Source organism: Sander vitreus, chromosome 18 (genome assembly GCF_031162955.1).
Source record: "Sander vitreus isolate 19-12246 chromosome 18, sanVit1, whole genome shotgun sequence".
Taxonomy (NCBI): domain Eukaryota; kingdom Metazoa; phylum Chordata; class Actinopteri; order Perciformes; family Percidae; genus Sander; species Sander vitreus.
In genome coordinates, this window is record NC_135872.1 from 3,583,806 (window position 1) to 3,596,918 (window position 13,113).

A 13,113-nucleotide genomic window follows, 5' to 3' on the forward strand; every position below is an offset into this window, starting at 1 on the left:
ATATGTAGCAGCCTTTACGATATGTAACGGTCTTTCATGATATGTAGCAGCCTTTACGATATGTAGCAGCCTTTACGATATGTAGCGGTCTTTACGATATGTTTCTTTTGTTTGATATGATGTCCTTTTGTTTACAGTTCCATCTGCTTCTGTCTCAATGATCAGTCTTTTGCTCTCTCTATCACGTTTGCAGCGCCCCCAGTTTTTTTTCCAGCAGTCATCCAGAATGAGTGTTTTTTTTTTTTTTTGCTTGGGGAGAAGATGTGTTAACACGCTGAGTGATCTTTATTTTGATTTGCTTAGAATCTGCAGAACATTCTGCAGCCACAGATTTAAATAACATTACTCATCCTGACATTATGGATGCAAATGAGCGGCAGATATCCGGGTTAGATTTGGCCTGTCGGACAGAGCAAAGTAAATATTAAACTAAGATTGATTTCCTGTTTCTCGTCAGATGACATCAGTGAAACGGAAACTTAGCCCACTTCCTGTTTCTTATCAGATCCACAGGTAAAGTATAGGAGCAGAGGAAGGAGGACATTGACCTTTTAAAATCTGGCCCCTTGCAGATTTTGATCCGGCACACATATCAATTCAGGTTCACAATAAATGTTGTCCCACCTAGTTTTTGGCACTTTTTGCAACGTTTTTGGCGCATTTGTCAACGCTTTAAGCATTTATTTCGACGTTTTTGACCATTATTTCAATGTTTTTGCCAATTTTTCCAACGTTTTAGTTGCTTTTAACATTTTTGTTGCTTTTCTATACTGGCTAGGGACCTTTTTTATGACTTTTTTGGGGGGCTTTATGAGGCCCAAACTGTTAAGTGAGAAAATGATATGACACATGCAATAATACAGTCAACATAATTGACTTTTTCTCTTAAAGCGTAACTCTCGCCAAAATGCAACCTAGGGTCTTTTTGTGAATGTACCCGAGTCAAACTTTCCTTTAAAAGCATAATTAGGACGGAATCGTCACTTTTAAGATTTACCATATTCTCGTTTTTTCGGTCAAATGGCCTTTTGAATGGGAGTGCTAGGGGCACTTTTATGCTAGCCTCAAAATAGCTATTTTTAAAACACTAAGAAGGCTCGACACAACATGAGACTTTGCTCCAAGTATCACCAGGGGCTCTACATCTTAACGAAAGCGTTGACAACATTGTTTGTGTACCCAGAGTTTACTAAAAAGAAAGGTTTTGAGCAACTCACCGTAGCTCTTGTTGTTTCCAGCCGCAGCCATTTTATCAGTCAAAAACAATCGGTCTCTGAATGCAACATAACAGGGAGGAGAGTAAAGATGGAAAGCTCCTAAAGCTTAGTTCCATATAAATGCACGGATTATTTCTTGTTTTGTCTTTATTGAAAAACAATATTGACCTTGTAGTAGAAAAAGGAGCCTCATACGGAGTCCGTTCATCCGCATTTGGATATCGACTTGTTTTGACTGCCGAGGTGGTAGCGGCCAGAAACAACAAGACCTACGGTGAGCTGTTCAAAACCTTTTTTAGTAAACTCTGGGTACACAAACAATGTTGTCAATGCTTTCGTTAAGATGTAGAGCCCCTGGTGATACTTGGAGCAAAGTCTCATGTTGTGTCGAGCCTTCTTAGTATTTTAAAAATAGCTATGTTGAGGCTAGCATAAAAGTGCCCCTAGGACTCCCGTTCAAAAGGCCATTTGACCGAAAAACGAAAATACGGTAAATCTTAAAAGTGGCGCTTCCGTCCTAAATATGCTTTTAAACTAAAGCTTGACTCGGGTACATTCACAAAAAGACCCTATGTTGCATTTTGGCGAGAGTTACACTTTAAATAAAAGCATATCATGTCATGGCCCTTCTTATTTTTCAGTCTGGCCCTTAGTGAAGTTGAGTCCGACACCGTTGGTTTAGAGGAATGACAGCAGGACATAGAATTTAAAAAGTGATTTTATAACACCATTTAGTTTCAGACAGCAGCTGTGTGTGACATTCAGGATCAACTGGTGCTTTTGAGGATTTCGTTTGTCTAATGAGTTTGAAAGGTTAAGCGGGGATTTTAAAAAGTTAAGAGAGCGCAAGTGAGAGTCAGACGGACGCAGTAAATGGTTGTTAATTCATTGTGTTACATAAAAGAAAAAGAAATGACTGGATTAAACCTGCAGGGTTCAACAATAAAGGGTTAAATAGGGTTGCCTGATGGCCCGGGGCAAGTGAAACGCCACGTCGGGAAAGTAAATATAACAATGCACTTGTCCGTTTGGGCATCATCGTATCATAAATCATTTGATGTGAATGTGACGTTGGCCAATCAACAATTGAGTTGGCACTTTATGCTTTAACGGTTACGTTTCTTTCCCGACATTTTCTTTGATGTTTTTGTTTACATTTGATGCTTTTGGACAGGTTTAAAAAAATATTTTTTTTTTATGCTTTTGACTGTTTTTTTTCTCCAAAGTTTGAAATTTTTTTTTGATACCTTTTGACATTTTTTTTTTTTTTTCTTGTTTTGGGGTCATGTGTGACCTTAAAGGTCCAGTGTGTAACATGTTTAGTTGTTCATTATCAAAATCTGTGTTGCCCGTTCACAAACTTGTCCTTTTTCATGAATATTTACCTCTACCATCAATTCCAAGTATTCCTATTGGCTTGAAATTTCACATTTGCATTCACATGAACTGGGGTAGACGCTCCATATTCATGCTCCATCTTAAAATATGTTAGCCGGTAAGGGACATACAGGACATACTGCTCCACCTTTCACGTTTTGGCTGTCACATGATAAACTCACAGGTGCTGCTAATGCTGCTAATGGGTATCGTAGCTTCCTGGCCCCGGCAAGTTTGAAGAAGGAAACATGGAGGACCACACGTATTCAAAATCCATATTTCAGGAACAGGAGTCTTCTTCTTCGCCCAGAAAAAGAAAAAGGATATTGAAAAGAGCAAGAGACCGGCTTTTTCAAGCGTGAAGGCTACCGTAGCTGTAATACGTACTTTGAAATTAATAAAAATTAACATATAAGTGTAAAACATTAAAAACATGAAAATAAACAGCCAAAGTTTGTCATGAAATCTCTCTCTCTCTCTCTCTAGAGTCATATTAACAACTTTTTGTAATAAAGTTGAAATTATGTAGTTGAAGTTGGTTAATTAATTCCTATGAAAACATTTTTAATTGAATCTGTTGTGTTAGTGTGCACGGTGAGGGGGTGCAGCGGAGAACACACACACACACACACACACACACACACACACACACAAGACCTGAAGCCTCCCACAGACAAACCTCACAGCTTTATGATGTGGACACAAAAGCAGGAAAAAGAAAATTGCAGTGATGATGTCATTTTGTAGGCCAAACAAACTGGAATCCGTTTCCACCACGACCTCCTACGGGAGGTTCCTGCTTTAGGTTTAAGTTTTGTATTTCCGTTTCATGCCACTTTATACTTCTAGTGCACTACATTTCAGAGGGAAATAGTGTACTTTTTTACTTCCCTACATTTATCTGACAGCATTTGTTGAGTTGCTTTACAGATGAAGATGTTACATAAAAAACACACGATTATAAAGTTTATAAAAGACAAAACATAGTCAAAGATGAAACTAGTGGTTCCCAGTCTTTTGGATAGACTAGGGGTGCTGAAATTAGTCACTGCATCGATGCATCACGATGCGGACCTAGAGGATTCTGCATCGATTATAGCCTACTGATGTTACCTGTTGAGTTTACAGTCGCTGCCTTATGTCTGTTGTCCGCTACATTCAGGAAGTGTCTTTCTTAAGAGCAGATACAATGAAAAGAGGATTTCGTACATATCTGACTGCTTGAATTTGTTGTGTAGTAATATATAATAATACTGAGGAGGTGACACATCGTGATATCGTATCGATTTGAATCGCTGACAGGATAATCGCAATCGCATCAAATATTGAGACCAGTGAAGATTCACACAAAACAATCTCTGGTTCAAGCTTCTTAAATATGAAGATTTGGTGCTTTTCTCTGTTTTATATATCATTATATACTAATTATTTTGGGGGTTTTGGACATTTAAAGATGTTTGCCATTCAGGAAGTGTCTTTTTAAGAGCAGATACAATGAAAAGGGGAGTTCATACATATCTGACTGCTGAATTTGTTGATAAAAAAAACAAAAAAAAACACGTGTAGTAATATATAATAATACGGAGGAGGAGACAGGATAATCGCAATCGCATCATGAGACCAGTGAAGATTCACACCTCTAATAGGTTGGGAAGTTAATTTTCAAACAAAAACTCTAAACAATCTCTGGTTCAAGCTTCTTTTCTCTGTTTTATATATCATTATATACTAATTATTTTGGGGGTTTTGGACATTTAAAGATGTTTGCCATGATTGACAGGTCTCTCCACCTGCCAGGTGTATGAATCAGACATCAGGTGTCTTGATTCTCCAAATCCACGATTCGATTTTAAGGTCACGATTCCATTACATTTTTGATTTAAACAATTTTTTCAACAGTGACGGCAATGCTGCAATAAGAGCAACTAGATGGCAGAGGGGTCCTTTACAGCAACAGTTTGCGTTTCTCAGAGTTTACGAGGTGGAGTTGAATGCACCATGATTTTAACAAGTTGCACATGAACACACAACGAAACAAAACGGCTAAACGTTAGCACACGGACTTTCCAGTTCTGTTGTTTCTCCGTCATCTCCGACTCCGGCAGTGGCCATGGTGTCTGGAAAAGAGCAGCTGCAAGCTACTGCTAAGCTAACTTTACCCTGTGTCTTTAGCTGCATGCATGTGTGCGATGGTTTATCTGATGAGCAGGCGGCACTTTGTATGGCAGCCTTGGCCACAGTGTATGGATGTGTGGGAATGGTTCCTGTGTAAAGGCGTGTTAAGGGGTCATTAAGACTAGAAAAGCGCTACATAAATACGGTCCATTTACATTTACCAGCCGGTAAGCTACACTGGGTCTGTTGTTGTTTCTTTGGACGTGCGCAAATAGGCAGGGGTGGAGAGAGAAAACGAACCGGGGAAATCACTGATCCTGCTTTTGATTTCGATAGTCGACAGCTCATTTTAATCAGGGAGATATCATACACTGTGGGAACAGTGGGCAGCACTGAGAGACTAACTGACCAACCTGCTGCTTCTCCAAGACAACACACAGCTGTGAAACAGGAAGTGTAGAGCGTTGACGCAGCAACACCGACCACAAAAAGTGACATTCCCTTTGCAAAGACTTTTCCTCAGCCACAGACAAGAGACGGCCAGTGAAAGTATGTTGCAACAAAGCTGCATGCAAAAAAATCTAAATAATCTCTGACTGAATGGAAATCAATCAATCAATCAATCAATCAATCACTGAAAGGTTGGAAAAGTAACAACAATAGGTGTCAACAGATGAAGGTCAGACGAGCGCATCGTCGGGTTCCCCCTCTGCTGTCATGCAAAACAGGTGTGTGTGTGTGTGTGTGTGTGTGTGTGTGTGTGTGTGTGTGTAATGCATTTAGGGCACAGGTGGTTTTTTCAGTGCGAGCGGTGAAAACCAGTAGATGGGGAGAGATAAAGTGTAGCTGGGAGCAGAGAGAGCAGATGCCTGAACTCGAACACTTGGAGTTTAACAAAACTCTGCGTCCAAGACCAAGCAGATTACAAAATAGTGATGTTTGGAATTATGACTTCGGGATCATATAATTCTGAAATATTTTCCCCGAAATGCCTACTGTTAGTCATACTGGCCTTTTCTATGAAAACGCATGTCACTGACAAATAAAAAAAACTAATTTGTGATGCGTTGTGGTAGTTATAGGTATAATATGTAGTAAGGATTGCTTTCTGTTTTTAAACACACAGCGCTCAAAGCTGGCCCCCCAGCGAAGGGAGAGAGGGAGCGCCGAACAAAGCCATGAATCAGAAGGATAAAACATTATTTTGTGATTGTTTTGCGGTGGTTTCGTTCTAAAGCCCAAACACACCCACGCCTTCTGCGGGAAGGTGCCACATTGCCCGATTTTTTATGAAAATGCAGAGCTTCATGCTGTCTGTTTCGGTGTGTGTGTGTGTGTGTGACGGTTAAACTTGTGTGATGGTATGAGACGTGAGAGGGGCGTGACAAAGCAGCGGTACCTGGGAATAAGAACGGGCTACACAACCTGCACACTGCCGGCCAATAACAGCGTTGTTGACGCCCATAAACGTCCGGCACACAGACAAATAAGAAGAAAATAGAAGAGAGGAGAGAGCTGTATCTCATGGCTACAAGAAAACTATCTCATAATCAGGAGAACTTTATCTGGTATTGATTAGATAAGGATAGCATAATTTGGAGAATTGTTATCATAATCACCAGTTTTTTCTTTTCCCTCCGTTTTGGGCAACATAATGAAACATTTGGTGGAATTTTTGTGGCACGAGAAAGAAAATCCCACAGCACACATAAGCAATTACCCCGTCCAATCAGAGATCAGAAGCCAAAAACAAACGTACCTTCTGATCCACGATGGAGCAGACGAGCTCCCGGACAGCCGACAGCGAGTGGTCTCCGGGGTCGAGGGTGACCGTCTCCCGGGTAAGTCCAATCTGGAGCAGGAAGGAGACTCCATGGATGGAGCCCCGTGAGCTAGTGGGGCTGGCGGCCGCCCGGCTGCCATTGGACAGCCGGCTGCAGAGGGTGGCTGGCGGGCTCGGGGACGGCGACGGGGTGGGCGGGACAGCGTGCGAAGGGAGGGCGGGGAAAGACTGTAGCGAGGCCGGCGGCAGCGAGCTGTTGTCGGCAGACATTGGCTCTGCTATCTGTGACGTCGTCCAGACAGAAAGGCGTCGCAGGCGAACGACATCCAAAAAAAAAAAAACAACGTGTTTGACTGCTCGTGGGTTCGTACGTCAGCCGAGCGTTTTCTGTCCCCGATCACATTTCTTACCGCTAAACTCCAGCGCGAAAGATTTCCTCTCACTGACGGGCATCTCTGAGGTAGAAACAGAACTATGAAGTAAAAGCTCTGGATGCAGCAGAGTTTAACTTAAAAAAAGGCTTTATAACAACTAAATCCTCAGGCTTCCTGCTGGGTGGGACTGGGGATTGTGTTGTGAGCTGCAGCAGATCTGACGTTTCTCTTTACTGGTTTCACTGGCAGCATCTGTTGAGAATAAAAGACAGCAGGTTAAAGAATTATCCCCAAAAGTGTATCTCTCTTTATCTATAAAGGATGTTCAGTTTGAACTAGGGATGCACCGAATCCAGATTTTTGGGGTTAGGCTGAATACCGAATCCACTGGTTAAGATTCTGCCGAATCCGAAACTGAATCCTCCTCCCATCCTCAGTCCATTAACACAGTAAACACACAGTCGTCTGGTTAACACCAGTTTTTAGCTGCGACTGTCCTTCCTTTGCCGTACCTGAAGTTGCTGCATTTTGGCTGCCGTCTGTAGATTCCTTCATGCACTATTTTCTTTCGGATGTTTCATACCAGATGTAACAGTGGTGATGTGTATTGTTTAGGGTCCTTCCTAGAGATGGCCCGATACCATTTTTTGCTTCCCGATACCGATTCCTGAACTTCGTATCGGCCGATACCGAGTACCGATCCGATACCAGTGTATCATATATTTTATTATGTTTTAACAACTGTATACTACTATCCCTGTATGGATGTGATATTGTTTCTATCTTTATTGTCGGTCTGGCCCAGGTTAAACTCTTTGTGAAACATGAATGCCACACAACTTTCTTTTATTCTGCAGTTTGACAGTCAGTTATAACAGAAAAAGAACATAAATAAATTACTTTGACGTAGATTTTCTTTAGGGCTTTATTATGTGGTATCGGATCGGTGCATTAACTCCAGTACTTCCCGATACCGATACCAGCGTTTTAGGCAGTATCGGAGCCGATACCGATACTGGTATCGGTATCAGAACATCTCTAGTCCTTGCCACCACGAGACAAATCGGCATTGCAAATTGAACGTAGCTGGACTTGAATGGCCTTCTTTTGACTGAAAGTACTGCCAAGTAACACTGTTTCTGCTCACGAGTTCCATTTTCACTTTCTCACAGCCTACTGCACTGAACGCTCCACCTACGTAAACACCTTCCCATAATCAACAGCGCCGTCATTACGTCGACCAGCGTAGGGTCCTGTTCGGTGGAAAAAAATTCTAGGGTTCGGCAGAAACCAAACCCCGTCAAAAAGCCCAATATTCGGGCGAAACTGAAGCCAAATCCTGGATTCGGTGCATCCCTGGTTTGAATAGAAATGTTGTAATTATTCAAAATGTTATAGCTGTCACTTTCCTTTTATATAAATAGTATGAACTTTAAATCATCAGACGATAAACAAGTCTTTCAAAATCCATCTACACAAAATGTCACTCTGGGAATGTAAAGGCTCGAAGTGCGTACAGTCATTAAAAACTATATTTATAGAATAGTCTAAAGATTAATATCAAACTATCACCCAGCCTTCCTCATATTTACAGCTCTGTGTCCAATGAGATTCTGGTGAAAGAGGGTAAATCAAACTACAAACTTTAACCTTTCCGATTAAGTTTGCACCAGACAAACGTGGCTGAAAAGAAGAAATGTAACCTCAAATATCAATAACAGCTGTGACCCTTAATTCTACTGTAAACTTTATATTGTTGTAGTCATATTCTCCATGCTAATAAACTGAAAACTCTGCAAGGACATTACGGTTACTTTTGGTTCGTGAAAACGCTGCAAAACATCTGCTGACAACTAGGGATGTAACGATTACCGGTGTAACGGTAAACCACGATAAAAATGTTGACGATAACAATTACCGTTTTCATTTAAAATATCATTATTATCACGGTGGATTACCACGGTGTGGAAACCGCATGTTCCCAGCTTCATCCGGGTCTCCTGAAGTTGCCGCGCGGGCGCACTGCGTAGCCTACAGCGTGCGTTTCTTGAAGTTGGAATCACGGCGGAATGACGAGATGACAGCGCTCAGGACATTTATCAGCCCTCTAAGAGGACTAAGTCTGAAACAGGGGCATATTTTGCTTATTATAAGAATGCCGAAGGACAGTTGATAGAAGATAGTGATCCTGTCTGCAGAACGTGCACGAAAAAAGTTGCTGTTTAAAGGCGGAAATACGTCAAATCTCCTGAACCCTTGTTCCTTTGATGTTAAAAGTTGCACTTTTGATAAGGTTTTGCCTATATTTTTGTAATATAATAAACACTGTTACACTTTTTGAAAGTATTTCAGCTTGTGTAGGCCTATCAGTGCTTTCTGAACATATTGAACAAACTTTTAAAAATACCGCCATAATACCGCAAGCCGTGATAATTTTGGTCACTATAACCGTGAGGTTAAATTGTCATACCGTTACATCCCTACTGACCACAAACTAAAAGCTCCAGGTCAAGCAAAGTTACCAAAACAAATGAAAGAATGAACTAATGTTCTCATATTTCTTAGGTTTATTTGAGTGAGTGGACCCTTTAAGCCTCTACAGTTAAAACAGACAGCAAGGAGAGCCATAACAAGTCAGATTTTACCTGAACCTAGACCATTTAATCAGATATTTAACTCTCAAGTCACCTGTCCTGCATCCTTCATATTTTAAGGGAAATATTTAGTTCAATAACACACATTAAAATAGGGCTGGGCGATATAGAGAAATTCAGATATCACGATATTCTTGACCTCGATATCGATATTGCGGCGATATTCTAGGGTTGACAATTGGTGCTCTAACAAAATATCTTCACACTTAGATTTTAGATAAATAATCATCAGTAATGTGGATATAATGACTAAGTGGAGAAAAGGCAAATAATAGAACAGCTAGAACAGTCTGCTAAGTTCAGAAAATGACATCACTTCACTGTAATGCAGCCTTTAAAACCAGGAAAAGACACTTATGTCATATCACGATATTACGATATCCAAAATCTAAGACGATATCTAGTCTCATATATCACCATATCGGTATAATGATATATTGCCCAGCCCTACATTAAAATCCCTTTAACTCATTATGATGAACATGAATTCGACTTTGTAACCCTGTGACCTTTTATACAACTCTAAACTAGGCCTACTTTAGTTAATGTGAATAAAATAAAATAAAACACTAGTTTGTTGATATTTTCTTGAGTGCACAATTAAAAAAAAAAAAAACATGATTTATGAAAATAAAAGTAAAATTGAGATCTCTTATCAAAACAATCCCACAATTTGATTGCTATTTTATGGATTTGACAAAACAAAAACATGAAAAAACCTGCTTTAACGTTAGTCAAGAAGTCATGTTTCTCCTCACCTGGGTTTTCCAGTGGAACAACAGAACAAATCAACAACACAATAATAACTTGCTTCTATTGTAGCTTATCTGCCTGATCAAACCTGTATATCAAAATAACGGAGTCGCCTATAACTGTATAAGGTGTGAACACGAAGCAACAGACTTGTTTTACGGCGTTCACACACATGGAAAGATAACTTGAAGGCATTACCTCTGACAACAGGGCGGGTTTTTCGCTTCCATCGAGGAGAAAAATAAGCGTTTTAAACTCCTATCCAGCGGCGAGCTCGAGCCGCTCAACGGCTGAATTCATAACGGTTACAACAGTTCAAATTCGCTGTACTCGGTCCGCAGGGTCCGGCAGGGAGAAGTAAATCAGTTAACGTGCAAGTAAACCGTTTCTTCTTGTCTCGTTTCACTCCAAACTTCCCCCCAGAGGTCCAACCGAACAGCTCCAGCTTCATACGGATCTGATTATCACAGGCAGCGACAGACACAAACTAGCGCTCACACACTGAGGAGGAGGAGCGAAGTTGCGTTTCCTAAGCCTGCGAAGGCATGACCCGCCCTACTCTGCCTCTGATTGGCTAATACTCGTTGCCTTCGTTGGTTGGATTGGTTTAGGGAGTGTTGCTGCATTCATGTGCTCCTCAGATGGTTGTATTTCCCGAGTTAGGAAGGAAGTCGTTCTTCCGACTTCGTTGTGTTTATGAGTTTAAAAAAAAGTCTTAGCTAATGTCCGAAACAACAAGGACGATATGTTGTGTTGTTGCTCAGAGCCATTAAACAATAGCTGTTGCCAGTGTTTAGTTCTAGTTTAAAGCTTTATATTAGTGGCTTTGTCCCAGACTTGTTGCTGAACCAGAACTTGAGTCTCTAACAGCAAAAAGTTAACTAACCTAAACTAGAATAAAAAAAATGGAAACCTTTGTGGAATTTAAAAAAAATTAATGAAATGATTGTTTCACACAATAAAAAATACATAAAATATTATTTAAAAAAAAATCTTAGCTCAAGATTAACACTTCACTTTTATGCTCAAATGTTATTTTCAGCTAACGTTAGCTATCGTTAGGTTATGTTCAAGCCACAGCTAATGCTAGCTAACACCCAGCTAACACTAGTTTTAACAATCTTTAAAGGTATTATCATCATCAAGAAAACTTCACACTTTTCTGAACATATGAACTGTTTTAATTGACACAAACATGTTTATTATTTTTTTAAACCTAAATTGTTACTATAGTGTTTAAGGATTCTTTAATAAATGTAAACACTTTAATAGATATGTATTAGCTGATGTCAGCTAACACCAGACCAAGGCTAAATTAAGCTAACAAATGCGTAGCCCTGTGACTCAAATTAATATAATGAAAGAATATAAGTCACACATAAAAATAAACTGGTGCTATTATTAGAGATCCTGTGGCATTCACATATCTTTTTTTTGCTTTTCTTTTTTTAACCTCAGAGTGACTCTTCATTGAAACTATAGATGATCTTTGCTTTGTCCTCGCCTTTGAATTTCATCAGATCAGAGCAGATCAGACAGTCTATGGATCAGAGCCCCATATACAGCTCTGCATCAGATAATTATGTGGCCCCATCTCCTGGTGGAAATACTCCATTACCCAAAGTGCATATTACGTCAAGTACCAATATTAAGTTCCTGCAGTACCGGAGACTGCATTTCCATGACCCTAGTTTTACGTTTGAAAGGTTTATTCCACCCAAAATACTACTTTTGTCAAAATTCTTTTAGTTTTAAAGGTCCTCCTATACATGCACACATTGAGAGATGTCAGAGTGGTTGGGGTGTGTGTGTGGGAGGGGCTTGCTCAGTGCCCAGGAAGTGAACTGACATGTCTCTCCCTACCAATCCAGGGACTTGAACCAGCAGCCCTCCGGTTCCCAACCCAACGGGCCTATCTATTTCTTTATTTCACCCAAATACTACTTTTTTTCAAGTACTTATAGTGTTAGTTTTTTTTATAAAATGCGGTCCTAGGATTGAACTCCTAAAAGTGCAGCCTCTGATACTGCAGCTTTATGCTACTCTCAAGTACCCCTAAAAACTGTGTAGATATACTTTGTGCAAGTAAAAGTCCTGCATTCAAAATTTTGCCAAAAGTATTAGCACCAAAATATACGTAAAGTATAAAAACTATTCCTTATTTAGAATGTCCCATTTCAGAATCATATATATTACTTTACTGGATTATAATTATATAATATATGATTATAATTATTGATGCAATAATGTGTTTATTACATTAATGTTGATCAGGAGCAGCTTGTTAATTTACAACAAGCAATGACATTTCATCTTAATCTATAATAATACATCATAATGTATTGATTGATTATATTTTGTATTATTTAACTGAATATGTAAGATAAGCTGTCAGATAAATGTAGTAAAAAGTTCAATATTTGTCTCTGAGATGATGTGGAGGAGTGAAGTATGAAGTAGCAGAAAAGGTACTTTAGATTTGTACTTAAGTACAGTACTTGAGTATTTGGAATTTAGGATACGACAAAATGTAAATTAACAACAATATATTGTGTTTTTGACTTAAATAGTACTTTATTATGCTGCAAAATGAACTGGATTAGCAATTAGTCAACAGATTTGTAAATAGAATAAATAAACTCGGCTTAATATAAACATTTTATGGAGAGTGCAATTCTATAACTGTACAAAAACAAAACAAAAACATGGACAATCGTACCAATTTAAGGTGTATTTTATTTATTAAAGGTCCAGTAGTTGTTCATTATCAAAATCTGTGTTGCCCGTTCACAAACTTGTCCTTTTTCATGAATATTTACCTCCACCATCAATTCCAAGTA

At 39.5% G+C, this 13,113-nt stretch overlaps 1 protein-coding gene across 1 annotated transcript in view; it reads right to left on the reverse strand.

Annotated features, from left to right (window-relative positions):
• LOC144533621 (serine/threonine-protein kinase D3-like) overlaps positions 1-10,755 on the reverse strand; it is a 53,171-nt gene extending 42,416 nt beyond the window's left edge. Inside the window, exons 1-2 of the mRNA XM_078275129.1 lie at positions 10,472-10,755; positions 6,469-7,118 (exon numbers count right to left, since the gene is read on the reverse strand). Coding sequence (XP_078131255.1) covers positions 6,469-6,762 — 294 coding nt within the window. The 5' untranslated portion in view covers positions 6,763-7,118; positions 10,472-10,755. The remainder of the gene's footprint in view (positions 1-6,468; positions 7,119-10,471) is intronic.
• Between the last annotated feature and the right edge of the window lie 2,358 nt (positions 10,756-13,113).